Source organism: Neodiprion virginianus, chromosome 7, assembly GCF_021901495.1.
Source record: "Neodiprion virginianus isolate iyNeoVirg1 chromosome 7, iyNeoVirg1.1, whole genome shotgun sequence".
Lineage (NCBI taxonomy): Eukaryota > Metazoa > Arthropoda > Insecta > Hymenoptera > Diprionidae > Neodiprion > Neodiprion virginianus.
In genome coordinates, this window is record NC_060883.1 from 4,253,862 (window position 1) to 4,271,940 (window position 18,079).

An 18,079-nucleotide genomic window follows, 5' to 3' on the forward strand; every position below is an offset into this window, starting at 1 on the left:
CGACGCGAGATTTTTTTTTTTTTTTTTCAATTTTTGTCCGTCTTTTTACACGAAGGGTGTATAATCCGCGAATAAAATTATAGAATAACGATCCGAGCCTCGTATCAGACTTTTGGTCTATCACAGCAAACTGAAAACTCTCCAACTTACGGATTATAAATCATATGCATGAAAATTATTAATTTCTCCGCAGGGTAAACCGCTTCGCTATAGGTGAGATATTGTATAAATATATATATGCATAAAATACATTATGCGATGGGCAGAGTTTTGCGCTGAAAGGACGCGAGACGCTCTCCAAATTGTCAAACTTTTGGCTCAAGGCAGTCGAGTTTAGCCGTTCCGACCTTCCAGAAATATGCAAACTTGCAAATCTTTCTAGATGAAACTGGTTACGATAGAAGTAGATAAGATATTACGAGTTTTTAAACTAGGATCATAATTTCTAACCGAAATGAAATCCGCGCTTGAAATAACCAGACTTCGTAGGTTTTCAAATTGGATTCTCGATCCTTTGGGACATGAAACAAAAATACAAGTTGATTAAAAAAAAAAAATATATAAACCGAGTAAAATATATTTTGAACGTGACGTCACTTGGAGAACAAAACCGACATTTGTTCAAGTTGGTAGTTTTTTTTTTTTTTTTTTCTTTTTCTTTAATCAAAAAATTGCATCAAAATTTCTTGTTTTTTATTCGCGAAGTGGATGTAATTCTTGAAAGCATAAAGCAATCCATCAGACGGCCGATTTCCAACGGCATGAATGAACTTGACGAGCGAGTGGATTTTGAAAGGATTTTTATTGATTCAATTCGCACGACACAATTACGAGCATTGTACTTTCGCATCGTTTCGTTTGTAGTATAGGTACTCGGGATATTTTTAAAACACTGAAAGTCGTCGCTTTGTAATGAGAGGGAAAAAAGAAATAAAAAAAAATTGCGATATGAAAACGGAGAATATCGCGTGTCACGCTCGGCTGGCACCGTATTTTCGAAATCTATATTTCATTCGATATCGTTAAGTCATCAATATTCAACCTGCGGCACAAACAACGCGCCTTTTGTCGCCAACATTTTGCACATGGGTAGAATGACGAAAAAGATGCGAAACTGGTAGAAAAGAAAAAAGAAGGAATAAAAAAGAAAGACGAGATGCCGTTTAAGCGTGAATTCGTATTTTCATATGTATGGGGAAGAAATTCCGAGGAGAAAGGTAAAACAGTTTTCTTTAGAGATCGTGAAGCTGAAGCATTGAATTTGTCGTATCCTTTTACCTGCACCGGACGCTCTCCGCAAATTTACCGAAGGCTTTAGGAAAGAAGGGAAGTTCTTTGAGGTCTTTGTCATATCCGACGTCGTGTATTATAATACAAGCGTTGAATTATTGAACATTCATATATATTCAAAGTAAACATGTTTGTGTTATTTTCGTAAATTTAAGGGGGTAGGTATACGTTACGTGTACAGCTTGAAATAGATGGCTGGAAAAGTACTTACATAATTTTACGGAATTTATGTGTTGATAATCGGTTATTTAATTCAACCGGGGTTTGCTTTATTCAAAGTTGCGTAGATCGAACTTCGTTTGCATTATGGTGTGCAAAGAGAAGTTTTTTTTTTTTCTCAAACGCTCGTCAAAATTCTGTCAGATCATCTCAAAAACAATATCTCAGCCGAAGATGAGCTCTTAATATTTATATTTAGCAGTGCCTATTTTATTTTTTTCGTTTTCCTTAACGCGTCAAAAAAACTCGGCAAATTTTATTATCATCTTTGTTGCGGTTTATTATTTTTCTTTACTAATCTTATCCCAAAGGACTCGCTTTTGGTTGAAAATGTGTAGCCAATACATCCTTAAGGATTTCTCTTCGTTCGCTGATGCAGCATCGGAGAAACAAGTCCAGGATGGATTATTCTTCTGGATAAAAGGAGAGGGATGAATCCCTTTGAACCAATTTACGTGTTCGACGTGCAGTCGGATCCGCGCATGACACGTAAATAGGGTCACGTAAGGCAAGTTAAAATGAAAACGACGGCTTTAAAGGGGAATTTACGGTAAAAAAATTGATTTTCTGTCGTTTGCATTTTTGAAAAGTTTCATCCCTCCTCTCAATGGACCCGTATCCATTTTTTCCTTAAACAATTTGTCGGTGCATCACCCTGATTCATTTAAATGAGGATCTAACGAGGCAATTTTACTCTCAAAGAGAGGTAAGATGCGCGTATCTAAAGCATGTAAAATTTTTTAAACACATACCGTATGATCAAAAAATTGACTTAAATTCCTGTAAATGAGCACCCAAGCCGAACTTTGAGTTCAACCGTATGAGATAAAGTTCGGTGGTTCTAAAATGCGTCGAGAGTCAATGCAAGGTGAAAATTATGAAATCGCACCGAGTGACTCGGTCGGAAAGGAAGAAATCTACCGAGCAACAGACGCAGCTCTCGTAGGCGCAGCTTTTTTATCGCAAAAAATTATCTTCAAAGTTGAGAAATGAAATTAGCCGAAATTTTTGCCACCACTTGCCTGAAGTCGGTGGGAAACTTGTAACCTCACAGGTAGTACCTAATTATTGTAAGCCATTTTGCCCCCAAGATAATTAATTAGAAGGGGTTGTTAACGGCGTTTTGTCGATATTGTTGTTGCAGACAAAGCACCTTCAGAAGCAACTTTCAAAGGCACGGAGTACCTAACGATAGATCTGAGCAAGGCTGAACCAGTTATGAGTACTCAGGAGTCGATCAGTATTTACTTCAAGACAAGACAGCCCAACGGACTCTTATTCTATTCCGGTAAGTTGAACGAATCGTTCGTTAAGAATTTATTCAATATTTCGGTTCAAGAAATCGTAGGAGAGTGGATAGAGCGGGAAAATACTTTGAGCCCTTGTAATTCCATGTTGGCCCCTTTACCCTTGGCCGAGTGTTTAATCAGGAGTTAAAACGGTGGGATTGTTAAATTCAACGAATTCCGGCGTAAGCGAAATATTTCATACGTTAAATTTTGCCGCGTAGAATATCCCCCGAAGGCAGAGAGGTAGAGATATGCTCGACGTCTCATCTCCCATGGGAGTCTGTATACAGAGGGGGAGAAATTCTTGTAAATATATAGAAGCAAGTAGACTGCGGACAATAAAATACCTCCGCGAAGTTGAAACACCTGCTCAAAGTTTCACGCGCTGGATAGCATGTCAAGAATAATGATTCATTCCGCAGGCGAAGCAGGTGACTATCTCACGATATCGCTAAAGGATGGAGGCGCTGCGGTTGGCATGACATTAGCTAATGGCAGGCTGGATCTTCACATCAAACCCGCGAGGGTCAGATTCGACGATAATCAGTGGCACAGAATCGTCGTACATAGGCGAGTTCAAGAGGTGAGTAGATCCAGCATTTACATCTTGCCTAGGTTCGTATCTGCGTTATGTGCACGTGATCGAAGATTCGATTACCCAAAGTTTGGAAACGTCATGTCCGTTCCAAGAAACATTCAGGAGTCGAGTATTCCGTGGGTTGTAGACTAGAATTTCGTGCCAATCTTGCGCTATTCGATGTCGATTTAACACTACCTCGTGCCGAATATCCAAGATGACCGCTGGCTAGATCCAATGTCTACATTTTGTTTAGGCACATCATGTGCTATTGACGAGCACATGATCGATGATTTGATGATTATTGAAGGTTTGGAAATGTCATGTTCATTCCAAGAAGCATCCAGGATTGGATTACTTTGTGGGTAAACTAGAATTTGGTGTCGATCTTGCCCCATTTCTATGTCAATGTAACACTACCTCATGCCGAATATCCAAATTGACCGCTGACTGGATCAAATGTCTACATTTTGTGCAGGTTCCCACATCACTTACGTATAACATTGGCAAGCACATGATCGACGATTTGATTTGGACATGCCATGTCCATTCCAAGAAACATTCAGTTTAGACTAGAATTTGCCGAGGATCTCATATTATTCGATGTCAGTATAACGTATAACATCACCTCATGCTGAATATACAAATTGACCTCAAAAATGATGTAAACCTGCGAATTTTAACAGTCTCATAACTGTGCTGGTCCGAAATGTCGGAGTTTAACGGGTCCGATAACGCAGCTCGCAATCATGTTGCAGCCACGAGCCAACTGGCCAAACAGCTCCGACCGTACTAACATAGTCAGGTTAAACAAGGTAAACATCGTTTACATCGACACGTCTAACCTAGTCAAGGCTCGGGTATTCGGCCATTGTCCGTTAGGTTGTAGGCCAGTCTCTGTGTGCGCGGGTAATGTACGGAAACGATCATCAGATACCAGGCAACAAGACCAGCAGCCATCCCGCCCACATGAGAGCCTCGGGCCGGAGGCTTGTTTCCATCGTAACTTTGTTACCTGCACGCGTATAGGGCAGTTCAATGAAATCAGGCCGCATGGCGGGACGCACACCTCGGACTGAAGGACGCTCGATACATGCTCGCGTGACTTTGGGGGATGATATGCCTCGACGTTCCCTGGTATAATAGGGGATTATTAGGGTGGTACTTGAAAAGGTCATTTTTGAATTCCTACCGGCTCGCCCCCCAAATCGGCTGCACATAATACAAAAACAATTCCCTACGTTTTTCAGGTTTTTATCTCAACTCTAACACGCGCCCCGAAGAGGGTGCATTATGGGTGAACCTGTACTCAAAATTTGAAAATTCGTACGGAAACATCGAGTAACAAGTCTGAAAAAATTAGGGAATTATTTTTTAATTGTCTGGAGGCAATTTGAGGGGGCGAGCTGGTCGAAATTCAAAACATGACGCTTTTAAGGACCATCCTAGGGATTAAAGGGCCTGTTGTGTCGGGCAAAGATATATCTGGAATGAATTGAGAAATGGATATATGTATGTATGCTTTGAAGTGATGAAGATACGGTCATTTCCGAAAGTTGTGCGCAGGCACTTGAATCGAGACCTGCAGCATCACGGTCACTCTGCATAAGTTTGTAGGTACGGGGATAATTTAATTAAAAGGGAAAGGGAGTTCATGCCTCCCCTGTTGAAATAAATTCATAAGTGAAATTTGTTCATTCTTTGTACCTAATATGAGTGAAGTCAGTGCGGGTACGGAACAAGTTTCCGACGGTTGGAAGTATCTCGACGTCTAGCGAATCCCCTGGGACGTATACCGAGAACTTAATCTCGTGACTCAGTGGTAAAGGTCCCGGTGAAAAGTTTGCAAATGAGCTTAAAGAGCAGCAGGGTTCGTTAAACCTATTCCTGATATTTAATTCATAAGTCTTGCAATTCCCATGATTCTCACTTTCCTGCGGCAGCGGAGAACAACTTTCACATGATCTACTTTCAACCCTCGAATAAGTTACCCCTCATTTAATTAACTGCACTGTTTTCATTCGTCAGAGACGTTCGTTTGTCCAAACGGTCGGCGGCACGGTGAACGTTTAAAGGGTCCGTCGTTTTTTGAAGACAAATCATTCGAATCAAAATTTCTCAAAATTTTTACATCACATTTATGGACATTTAAACGAACCTTGTACATTTATTGGAGACGAAATATTCAATATAACCTGATATACACTGCCCGATAGGAACGTATTTAAAAAAAAGTATTGTGCTTGAGTCTTGATATGAATCCAGCTGTTCTGCTCATCTGAAATAAAACAAAATAAAAAAAAAACGAGCAGCATTTCAGTCTTCAGGCTTGTGGCTATGGAATGAGCTACAACGAACTCAAAATGTTTTAATTTAAATTTTTTACACGATTTGAAAGAAAGTATTAGAAATTTACATTTTTTTCCATTTGTTTAGCTCGTGAAATAAAAACTACCAACGCAATCGTTATTATCCTGGTTCACTCGATAGGTATAGTTGTGAAAAAAATGCTGTAAAAAATTAAACACCATCGATCCAGTGCTGTTTGAGATATCGTGTCAACACTTTTGAAAAATGCTGTAACGACAGCAGTTACACTGAGAAAAATTTTTAGTTCCGGTTACCGCTCAGTAACAAATAAAATTTTTCTCAGTGTACGGCAGTGTAATCAAGAGTTTTTTCACAGCCTAAATTATCAGGAAATGATTAAATGTAAAAGGGACTCGTTTTGTTGCGCATTTATAGCGTCATTTTTCATCCAACAGCGACAAACAATGGCGGTGAATTTTCACATGCTACCCTGTAATTCGGGGTTGCCGTCTCCGTTGTACACAGAGTTCTCGTCGAATCAAAAAGCTCTCCTCGACGTCATTACGCAGTTTGAAATTATTGCCTATTACGCACTTGGCACGATAACGCGATTCTAACAATCCGCAGATATTATTTTAACTAGTGAAATAACTGTGGTGTTAAATAGAAATCATTTTCGGTGGACAATGAAAAGCCACGCGAGGATTGTTACTGTATGATGTTGGAGTGTTTTAACGATCGAGCACTGCTATAATTATTATACTTGATATAATCATATGAAATTCTCTTAATCATGCGTCTACGTGCTGCGTTAAATTTTATATTAACAAATTTGCCTTTCTGTTTCAGATTTCAACGATTACCAGCTTCTGTCGTGTGAGTAAACCATATATTATACAGCAAAAGTTAATTACAAATCTTTGTTTTCTTCTACGTGTTTTTATTGACGGATAAATTGTGATTTTATACATCGAGGAATAACCGAAACCTTTATTTATTACTTATAAAGTTTGTTTTTGTCGTTTTTACGTCGATGAATAAGTCTTGACGTGTTTGATTGATAACTAACGTTACGCTTTTATGCGATAATTAATAATACGTTTGGGATTTGATGCGAGACAGAATATTCATTTTTAAACTTTGTTTATCAATTCTTTTACGTTTGTAGTTCGGATTATTAATTATGACTTTTGAATGAAAGTGATTTGCATGCAAAACTGAAGCTCAAAATTCGAAATATCGTTCTAGATTCTACAAAAACAAACTTTATCTAATAAAACTAATTTTTCATTCATCAGTTACGTAGAAGAAATCAAAATTTGACATCCATAACCCAGACTCAAAATTTATGTTGACCGGTATAATCCAACTCTCCACCACCTTACATTAATTATATACAATTTGAACATTTTTTAATCATCATCTTAAAAATCACTCTCCGTGGTTCGCAAAATTCGTCGAAACGTCGAGTTCACACCTCCTCCAGTGAAGATCGCTCGTAAAGTTTTGAAAGGATGTCGAGGGCTTGAGCAACGTCCGGCTGGCAGAAATCCAGAGACTATTAGGAGAGTCCGATCAACCCAAATCCTGGAAGTTCACTAGACCGGTACCTAAAACCTGCGACGTTATTACACACGTGTGTGAAATCGAGCAAATCCTTCTCACACACACACACGGTACCTAATTTACACAGACAAGGTGTTACGGAGAACAGAAAATGGGAACGAGTACAGCTTAAGTGCATAAGCGGATAGATAAGAGGAATCTTGTTAAAAATGGTCGTCATTTTTCTCCACTCAACTCTCTTTTATGTTTGTGTACTTTCTCGTCCTGCATTTTTATCTTTCATTTTTGTCTGTTTTTTTTTTTTTTTTGTTTATTTTATGCTGTTGTTTTTCTTTTTCACCTCTTTACCTTGTCTTGCCTCGCTGTAATAACCCTGTCGTTCAGGATACTCGGAACAGCGAGAAAGAGCTTATAGTATTCGTCTACGGCTACTCAAAGCTCGAGGCTGCAGAACTCAAAGAGGCTGAAATCTTGCCGGAGAAAAATAGTCCTCCACTCTCGTTGTAACCTCCGGGCTTTAACCGAATGGCTCTCATTCTCCGTCTCCATTGTACAAGATTTTGCGTCGAGACAATCGTTGAGTATAGTTTTTGACGCCGTTTCTTGCCTTGTTCGGTTTTTATTTACCCGCACTGAGAAACAATTTATTTGTTACAGTAATTAGAAAAATTCAGTAAAACAGGTATCGTTAAATAAACTGTTTGAATATCGTTGGAATTACGAAAAGCGAGGTACGCCTAACCATTTTGCGCTATCGTCGATCCTTTTTTGGTTATTGCAACGCAAAATCAGTTTGTTAGGTTTACTGGACTTTTTTAGTTAAACAAGGCTTTAACGTCAATTTATTCTTGCACGAGCATTAAATTTTCGCAACGGTTGCAAGAAAATCTAGCAACAGCGATCGTAATGAGAAAGAATAGTAACGGATACTAGACTTTCCGGTAACAGCTGAAAAACTAATTTTCATTTTCTACCTAAGACTATATTTTGTCGATTGTGGTAAAAAATGAAAATAGTTAAGGACCGAGCGGTAACCGAAACTAAAAATTTCTCGCATTGTCAGTGCGACATTTAATTCGAAATAGCACGTATTTCATTGGATTGTACAACAATTACCTTTCTTTCCCACATCCTCCGCATCATTAAATTTTACTATCGAAATAGTTCATAAACGTCGTGAATCTCGAACGAATCTTCAACCACTTTGACACACTATTAGATGTACACAATGGACACAGTGAACTTCTAGCCCCAATATCGAATCAAATCATCGAAGCGTTTAGAATGCTTTCAAAATGTCTGACCGTTCCGGCGAGCGACCAATCCAGTGTTAGTTACATGATCAGTCTCCGTTAATGGAGCATTGGAAGTGGAAACGAGTCCCTCGTTCATGCCCACCACTTTAGAAATCGGCCAGCTGCGGGACCAGATTTCGAAAAAGAGGCGGAGCTGGATTTAAGATGACGGAGAAGAGCGAAGACCTTCTCGGTTGTCCGTTGGAGCTGCGGTCGGTTTGTTCGCTTGTTACAAAGTTTCGCTTCTCTTCACGATATGGAGATAGAGATACTTGACACTGCGTACTTGTTCCTCATTAGCCCGACCTCTAATGGCGCGATCCTGTGGCCTAGAAAGCTACCACCTTACACCGCAGACTGTAATGTAGAAACATTAAACCAGCATGACCGCGGATCCTTCTACGATCCATTATTTCAAATGATCAACGACAACTTCTGCGAGTAGACCTCGCCCACTGAGGATACCGTACAAAGTTGACGATCGTTTCTTTTAACGTTATTTATACAAATTTCATGACTCTAGGTAGGTTTCGATGAGTGAGCCTGCGAGTATCGCAATGTGTGACATAAATGGACGTATCTTTTGATTCCGTTGACTTAAAAGCTTGAATTTTTCACACCTCCAAGGGACCGTAGACCTTAATATTTGATATGAGTTTGAGCTTGATATGAGGTGCTTGACAGACGGACAATGATCGAGTGATCCTAACAGGGTTCTGAGGTAAAGGGAACCCTAAAATTGATCACGACGATCTCCTTGGATGTCGGACAAAATGATCATGCTGCTCTTTTGCATTGTTCCAGCTTTCCGCAGTGGTTGACGGAGTTTTTGCTGATCACGGACACACCGCCGGATCTTTTTCGCGTTTGGCCAGTGATCGGCTCTTCGTTGGCGGAGGAGCGGATGCCAGGTCTCTTCACGGTGCCAAAGGCATCAACAACTTCGTCGGCTGTCTACGAAAGGTTCGTGTTATAGGTACCCAATGATGTCGAGTGACTTTGCGGCTTAATCAAACACGAAGTTTCGCTCAAAAGCACCGATAGCGGGCTTGAATATCGGGACATAGAAATGGACTTCGATGTGTAGAAAGGTCGACGAGACGGTGTGTTCCAAAATACACTTGCCAATACCGGAGGGTTGGGGTTCTTGACGAACTCCGCTGTCTCTCTGGAAGGCAAATTTGCACTATTCGCAATAAACATAGGTTGCCTGTATAAGTCAAACGAGCGCAAACTCAACGTGAACCTCAGAGTCTACCAGGAACGTTACGCAGTTATTGATTTCCAAGAGCAGTGATGTTCGCGAGTAAATATGCATTCATCTTTTTGTATCGTCGTTTCGTTTTTTTTTTTTTCTTTATCTTCTATGACTGGCTACGACATCAATTTTTGTTTTTACAGACAGTTTCGTGTGTTTAACACTTTCAACCTTGCAGGGTGCGTCGTTTTGGATGTTAGCTAACTCCCTCAGACTTTCACCAGTGATGTCATAATCTAACGGTGACACTGTAACCTTGTATACACATAACTAACAGAGAATTTGATGACACAAGTCGGAAATTTTACTGCGTGCAGTAAGTTCGTCGCAAAGTCGAAGAATCTGATCACAGCTCGTTCAAAACTCATACTCCAAATGTCGGTGATCAATTTAACTGATGATCCGCATGCGCGTTGTCTTTTCTAGGTCGAAATTGCAGCCGAAGGTGTAAGGATGGAACTAATCGAAGCTGCGAAAAGCGGTGCGGCCGGTGCAGCGGCATGGGGTCGAATAGAATTTCACTGTCAGGAGCCAAAAGCTTCCGATCCAGTCACCTTCACTACCAGAGACTCTCACCTCGTGAGTATTACTGAACAATTTCTTAAAAGCTTCTTCGCAAAAAGTTGACCATACGTGTTCGACGAGGTCAGGGATTCAACTCTGCGTCTAGGGTGATCAAATCACGACTTATGGTGCTTGGAACCATAAGCATTAAGTCGCACGTAATTGCAGCCCAAACCCATGTTTTATAATCACGTTCGACCAACTCCCGATTATTTTTTATGGAATGGTCTTCGATGTCGGTAACAAACTCCGTCAGTGACACGGTGGTTCCTTGGTCGCCATACCGACCACCATACGTAAATAGTCGGATCTTACTCCGATTGCCTCCACGTTGCTACGGAGATAACGAGTTCCTGGCTCCCAACGGCGACTTATTGGCTCACTTGTTTACCATTGGACTATCTTGTTTACGCTCTTGGGCTATACCTGGGATGGGATGGATTTTCCCGGGGCTATCTCACGCGAGAGCGGCTTAATTTAGCCAAGGCTCCGCCCGTTCTATTCACACTTATTATCCTCCGATCGTGCTGCAGCTACCCATTTACCAGCCTCTTCGTTTAAGCGACACGCTCTCGACTCTTATCGTTTCTCGTCAATGAAAGCTATCGGGATGGACGGAAAGCTCGTACACAGCCAAACCACTGCCTCATGATTCCTCGATTCCTCGATTCCTCTTTCATATCTCACTCTCTGCAAATCGAAATCCGATGCGCATCTGATGTCCATGGTTGCGTGGAGCTACTGAAGGACCATGATCCGTGAACCGGCGATGTATGGTTTGGCAGCTCAGCTGCGTTTACTTGTTGTGACAAATGGGTACCAAATCATTAGGAGTGGTGAACAGGTTAAACCGCCATCGATTATCACGTGTAAACGACTTCAATGTCATATTGTTATATTTGTTTTAAAACTTTCGCTGTCAAATTAGTCAATTGGTGATTTTTCGCAAAAATTTTGAACACATCTTCTGAAATACTTTCTACAAACGAATACCCACCACTTTTGGGTATAACGAACTGCTCGAAGAACGAGGAAGAAATTATCGTAAGCCAAGCTCCAGGTATAACAATAAGTTTTCATTCGCGCGAACATGAACATTATTAAACACTGAGAAAAATTTCATTTGTTACAGAGACTAGAAAAGTTGAGTAAAACAGGTATCGTTAAAAAAACTGTTTGAATATTGTTGGAATTACGAAAAACGATTACGAAGCCTAATCATCTTCGCTATTGACGGACCCTTTTTTGGTAATCCCAACGCAAAATCAGTTTCTGAGGCTTACTCGACTTTTTTAGTTGAACAAGACTGTAACGTCAATTTATTCTTGCACGAGCGTTAAATTTTCGCAACGATTGCAAGAAAATATAGCAACAGTGATCGTAATGAGAAAGAACAGTAACGGATGATAGACTTTCCGGTAACGGCTAGAAAAACTAATTCTCATTTTCAATCTAGAACTGTATTTTTCGATTTTGGTAAAAAATGAAAGTAGTCAAAGACCGAGCGGTAACCGAAACTGCAAATTTCTCTCAGTGTACACTCTGAATAACAATAATAATCGAAAATTTTCACCTTCTCTTCCTAACTCCATTTCTTTCTCTATTCTCTATCTTTCGCTGTCTCTGTTTATACTCTTCCTTCTATAATATCATAAATCTATCTATCTATCTATCTATCTATCTACCTTTATACTCCATTTTCTGTAAAATATCTTCTCGTTATATTATATCTGTCTGTCTGTCCTCACAGCATACATATTCATACAAAACATTGCAGATTATCGTCATTCCACACCCTATACACAATCACTCATCAAGTAGGTTGTATCGAAGTTTCAAGTAGCCAAGTGTGTAAGTAAGTAACAGTAAGTAAGTGGTGACACGATGTGTACACACACACACACACACAAACACAAAGACACACACACGCAAACGCATAACCAGGCATCGCGTACTTGAAGCAACGCGAAATATACACGTGAAACGAATTACGTATAGTAGACGATAAAGAATAATGTATAATAGTATTTTCTAAACGAATCTAAATGTTGTCTGTGTGGGTGTGGTTGTTGGGGTGCCAACCGTTGGACGTTGCCTTGAAGAAGGCCTCGCCGGTCAGCAGCAGGCGACTTCACGGAGCCTTGGTCACCTTCACCAGCCCAGAGTCCCACCTGGTAAGCTCTGTCTAAGCCTTTATCCAGGAAAGCTCTGATCCGGCCGGCGCACTTCTCCCGATCGCTCACAACACGCACCTGATTGGCTACTCCCGAGACCCTAGCTTAGAGGAGACGTCATTTTTATACACACCCGTTATCAATTTTCGTTTCTTCGTTTCTTCGTTTTTTTTACGTCACGTTTCATTATTATTATTATTGTTGTCGTTGTTGTTGTTGCCGTTGTTGTATTACACGTGTTTGTTTATTAATACGCATACGTGGTTAACCGCGGCTCTGCTGGCATAAATTCCTTCGGTCGGTCGATTGCCTGCTAATATAACCTGCGAGCAGTTGTTCCTTTCGCATTGTTATATATTCGAAAGTTGATGAATTTTATTGATAGTGTAATTTTGTTGAGTTTATGGAATTGATGAAAATTGAGTTTAGGATAGAAATTTCAGTATAATGAAAGCATTGATGTGTCACGTTGATTGATTAATTATCGCTCTGGCTGCTGAGTGTTTTGCGGTAGTCGAATATTCGAGTTTGAATTTCTTGTATGTACCGTTCTACTTTTAGCGTTGGTACGAATCGATTGAAATGTGAGTTTGGAGAGATCGGTCGGGATTCTAAGCTGATTGCGAAATAGCGGATTAGAAAATAGCGAGAGCTGAGACGAATTTATTTTCTCAAGTACTCGGGTGATGCCTCTTTTTTATGGCTGATTCTAAAGTCACAGAAAATTCCGAATTTGGAAAGTTCCGAAAGTCAGAAAATCCGAATTTTTTTTATGGCCAAAGTTAAAGTAAAGAAACTCAAACTTTGGTCAAACATCCAAGTTTCGAATGGTCCGAAACTCGACGCTCAAAGTTCCGAAAATTTGAAAATTTGAAAATTTGATTTTGAATTCTGTCAATTTCTGGCTTGTTAGAATTTCACCACTTTCTTCTTTTTTTTTTTTTTTGAATTTTGCTCTATCGTAACTTTACTTTTCGTAACTTTGCTCTATCGTAACTTGAATTTCGGAACTTTGATCCGTCGGGTTTCCGACCATCCGAAACTTTGTTGCTTCGCCAAAGTTCGAGATCTTTACTTCAAGTTTCGCCACGAAATAATTCAGAATTAGGCGTTTTTCGAAACTTCAAACCCGCCCCAAATAAACGTTAGAAAATAAATTACGAAATCACAGAAATTAAGCACGACTTTTTTACGTGAATTCACCTGCTGCAGCTTACATGATGACAATCACGGAGAAACCTTTATTGTGCGAACATATGTCGTAATTTCAAACTGTCTCTACCTGGTTTCAAACTCCAATTTCGATTCTCTGAATTTAAATTACTATCAAAGCTCAGTCAAAGTTTTTAAAATTTTATTTACCGCCGTGTAAACTATCAGATTCCAAATCTCATGAAATTTCAATATCAACTTCTAATTATTTTCTTCCCAATCTTCGATCGTAAATATAACAGATACGAATATTCGATAATCGGTAGCCGATATTTATTTCGTAAAACTGATACGACAGTTGGAATCTCACGTATACAATAAGATATTTATAATATTAAAACGCACTTCAAATCGTGTTGGGAATGAATTAATTAGTAACAGGTTCAGTACGTACAGGATTTCCCATTTCAAAAAACATGCAATTAGAATATTTGGAACACTAAATAACGAAATAGAGTCAATAATATCGGTATATTAAAGTTGTGACCTGATTATAAGAGTCTCCAACTTTTGTTGAAAAAAAAAAAACCAAAAAAGCAGTTGCCCGTCGCACTAAACGTGTTTTCGAAATAACCTAATTATTGATTTTAAACGTGGTATCGATCCGTATGTCTGTACACAAATGCACGACATCGTCGAGAGAAAAGAAAGGAAAAGAAAAAGGAAAAACCTTCTTTTTTTCCAACCTCAAATTGCAACTTGATTCTGTATTTTCTTAATGGTTTATTATACCGTATATAACCTAAGTCCGCGTCCTTTTATCGATGCTTCAAATTTTTTTTTCTTCTTCTATACTATGAGATTTTATTCGACAACTTTCGGAGAAAATACTTCAGCGAGAAATCCAGTAAATAAACAAATTATCAGGCGGCGCTTTTATCGAAATTTTAGTCCATCGCGATTAGTTTTATACATAGTAATTTTACACTAATCACCAGAATCGATCACTTTCATTATTCACTTGACTATATAATTACTAGCAACAGCACCATGGGTTGCATGTTAAATTTATCACGAATCACACGGATTGCATGCGTACACTGTGCACAGGTAATTATTTTTCAGCTAACTTCGATTAGGATACTTCAAAATTTATCAATTTTTTGTGTCAAATTTCAACGACAATCGATAATTACCGTGACGAAATGTTATGACAAACCATTTATTTAACCAACCCATATATATATATATATATGTATATGTACTCATTTTACTTTTCAACTAGGTTTTTTTCATTTCTCTCTGCTATTTTCAAACGTTCCGATGTGTTATCTAGTTTTTATGACATAAAAAGCAATCTTACAGGTTTAATGTACATGAAAAAAAAAAAAAAAAGAAAAAAAAAACACGTTTCCAATATCATGCAGCTGATATATAAGGTGGGACTCTGGTAAGAAATACATTTCAATCAATTAAACCTTTTACATGTAATGAAAAATTTTTTTCATATCGTTGATTAAATTGACTGTGAGTTTTTCATTGATTTTTGTTTTATTTTTTTCTCTCAATTACCAAAAATTAACCCTGATAATTAGCGATGTCTCGTGTAATATCACGTCATTTTTTTTATCTCTGCTTATATAATATGATAGTATGCATGAAACAAAATTGCATGGTATATATTTATGTAACGAACACAGTAAAAAAACAGACGAAGAAAAAGAAAAACGCGTTCCGAACCTTACCGCTGACAGTCCGAAAACATTTAATCATCCTTCATGAAAATGATGAAAAATTAGAAAAAAAAAATAGTAAAACCTTACCTACGAAATAATAAAATGACTATTTTCTTTACTCGCTAAAAAGCTCATTTCTTTACGCAAGGTAGAATGTCCCATAATTTATACTATTCGTCCTTTAGTGAGACTTTAAGATAATGCAAAATTTCTTAAGGTACCTGTTCCCGATTTCCAAGTCTGCCGAAAAATCGTTATTGTAAACTTTTTGGCAACCTTTACTCCCGCAAATCTTACATTGACGATTATGCAGGTGTTCCAGGACTAAAACTGACCAGGAAAAAAAAATACAGTGTTCATTCGTCGTTTTCTCTCGATCACCGATCCTTCGACTGAGTCCGATCGGTAAAACAGGATCATACTTTACGGTGGATTTTCACGCCCAGACTTTCTGCCATTCTCCAATCAATCCCGAAGTTGGTAATCAAACTACCGCTGGCTCGAATTGTTCACAATTTTGGGAATTTGTGTAACGTTTTTATCATCCAATATTCGCAAGCATTGGCCAAAATAACAGAATGGTCCGCAGACGTTGACCTATTTATTCCTGTACATTGGGCCGCTGATGGGCGGCTTTTCTTTTCAGATTTCAGGTGAACTTTCACCGAACCGTATGAATTGAAACGAAGCAGCTGGAACCGATGACCTCACGTTCGATCGAATGACGAGGCGACCACGTTGATCCCAATCTCTAAATGTTGTCCGTTTCTGTGTTCCAGGTTCTACCGCCGTGGAAAGCTGCCAAATCCGGAAGCATATCGTTCAAAATTCGAACTAACGAACCTAACGGTCTCGTTATGTACAGTAAAAGCGGAGGACACACGAGGGTACGTTTTTACTTATAATTTGTACGAATAGTTTCAACGGTTGTGTTTATTGAATCGGTTGTAAGAACGACCGAAAATAATGGATCATTTTTAACCGATTGATCGAGTATGATCGTTTATTTTTTCCCTCAAAATCGGTCTTTGTTTTTTACTCCCATGAAAGACGCGATAAAATAACGATTTACGCGATTAAAGTATCACTTGTTATAATTATCTTACTTATTAATTACCTGTTTGATACAACAAGTGAAAGACAAATGAATATTTTCACCTGAAATTGGAAAATATTTTCAATGAAACTATAAATTTTAAAAAACCTTTTTCTCTATTAAGACTACGTAATGAAGTTGACGAAATTTTGGTTTCGTATGCACCGTTTAAAAAAAAAAAATGCGAAGTGATTGATCGATCGATTAATTTTTTTATCGATTTAATTGCAGCGTGTTGGAGTATTTTTTTGGTACTCGATCAATCGATGCATCGATTATTTTCAGCTTAGTAGCCATCGCTGCTCGGTTGTGTTTAGATTAAAATTACTGCCCGCTTGTGAATCGACGAGGTCACAACAGCTGCGAGGCAATCGTTACGGCCCACTTACAGAACCAATTAAAATACTAGTTAATACTTAATTCCTTACATCGATCGCGAAGTCTGCAGGTTTTCCGTACGCAAGCGTCGAACCAACTTGTCATTAACTGGGTTGATTTATTAAGATGAAAAAAAAAATTTCTATATAATTTTTAAACAGCTTGCATTTGACATCGAAAAAACGTCTGCTTCGCAGTGACGTAATTGTGTCATTAATTAGGAAAAATTTATACCTGCTGGAGGATCGATTCGTTTTCATTTTGTTTATGATCTTCTCTGCGTAGCCGGATTTGTTCGCCTTTGAAATACTCGGCGGTCATTTGTACCTGCATGCGGATCTTGGCAGTGGTCCCATCAAAGTAAGAGCGTCGCGACGCCGCGTCGATGACAGTGCGTGGCATGACGTCGCCCTACGTCGGGTGGAACGTGACGGTCGGTTGACTGTCGACGGAGTAACAACCGAGTTCCGAACGCCAGGTGAGGAAGAAATACGCGAAGCGCACTATTTTTCCTACTCAAGTGCGCAAAATTCGATTTTGCGTACCAAAATTAGTGCGCAAAGTAACACATTCCCGCACCAGCGTGGGAATTGATTCGAAATATATTTCTCTGAAGTGTAACTAGATACTTCTATTTAATTCTCGCACTAGTGTACGAATGAATAATTTTGCGCACTCAGTCAAGAAAATACATTTTTGCACTTTTGTGATAAAATAATTCTTCAACAGTTGGTCCCAATGTCTAATTTTTGATTTAACTGCAACAGATTCATTGAAATACGATAATCAACTATTGTTATTACTTCTTTATCCATTAATTATAGACAATAGAACGTATCAACCATGATATAAGGTAATTTTATTTGAAATATTATACACAGGCATCCGTTTTTGGATAATTGATCCAAAGTAAACTGAATAACATCTCACGTTCGGTACATAAGTTTTTTTTTTTTTTTCGGAAAGGCGAGATATATTCTGACCGAGAAAAAGAAAGGTGTGAAAAAAGAAATCTGTTTTCTTTGAGCTGAAAACACATTTGGAAGATAGAGGAGAATTTTCTATTCGGAATACGCGATCTTGGGGAGAGAATTGATATTTAAAAAATTCACCAAGTTCCAGCCGGTTTCAGGAATATGCGGGGAATCAATCATTCAGGAATTCATTTGTTCCAA

The 18,079-nt window shown here is 38.8% G+C and overlaps 1 protein-coding gene across 4 annotated transcripts in view; it reads left to right on the forward strand.

The window, feature by feature from the left end:
- Positions 1–18,079, forward strand: part of LOC124308634 (neurexin-1) — an 89,281-nt gene that overhangs the window by 33,252 nt on the left and 37,950 nt on the right. For 3 of the 4 annotated variants that reach the window (XM_046771505.1, XM_046771506.1, XM_046771507.1), the window contains 8 exons: positions 2,654–2,797; positions 3,221–3,381; positions 6,535–6,561; positions 9,351–9,509; positions 10,231–10,383; positions 12,471–12,542; positions 16,210–16,317; positions 17,190–17,382. In XM_046771505.1, the coding sequence (XP_046627461.1) occupies positions 2,654–2,797; positions 3,221–3,381; positions 6,535–6,561; positions 9,351–9,509; positions 10,231–10,383; positions 12,471–12,542; positions 16,210–16,317; positions 17,190–17,382 (1,017 nt within the window). The remainder of the gene's footprint in view (positions 1–2,653; positions 2,798–3,220; positions 3,382–6,534; positions 6,562–9,350; positions 9,510–10,230; positions 10,384–12,470; positions 12,543–16,209; positions 16,318–17,189; positions 17,383–18,079) is intronic. The other variant, XM_046771508.1, reaches the window with a different exon arrangement.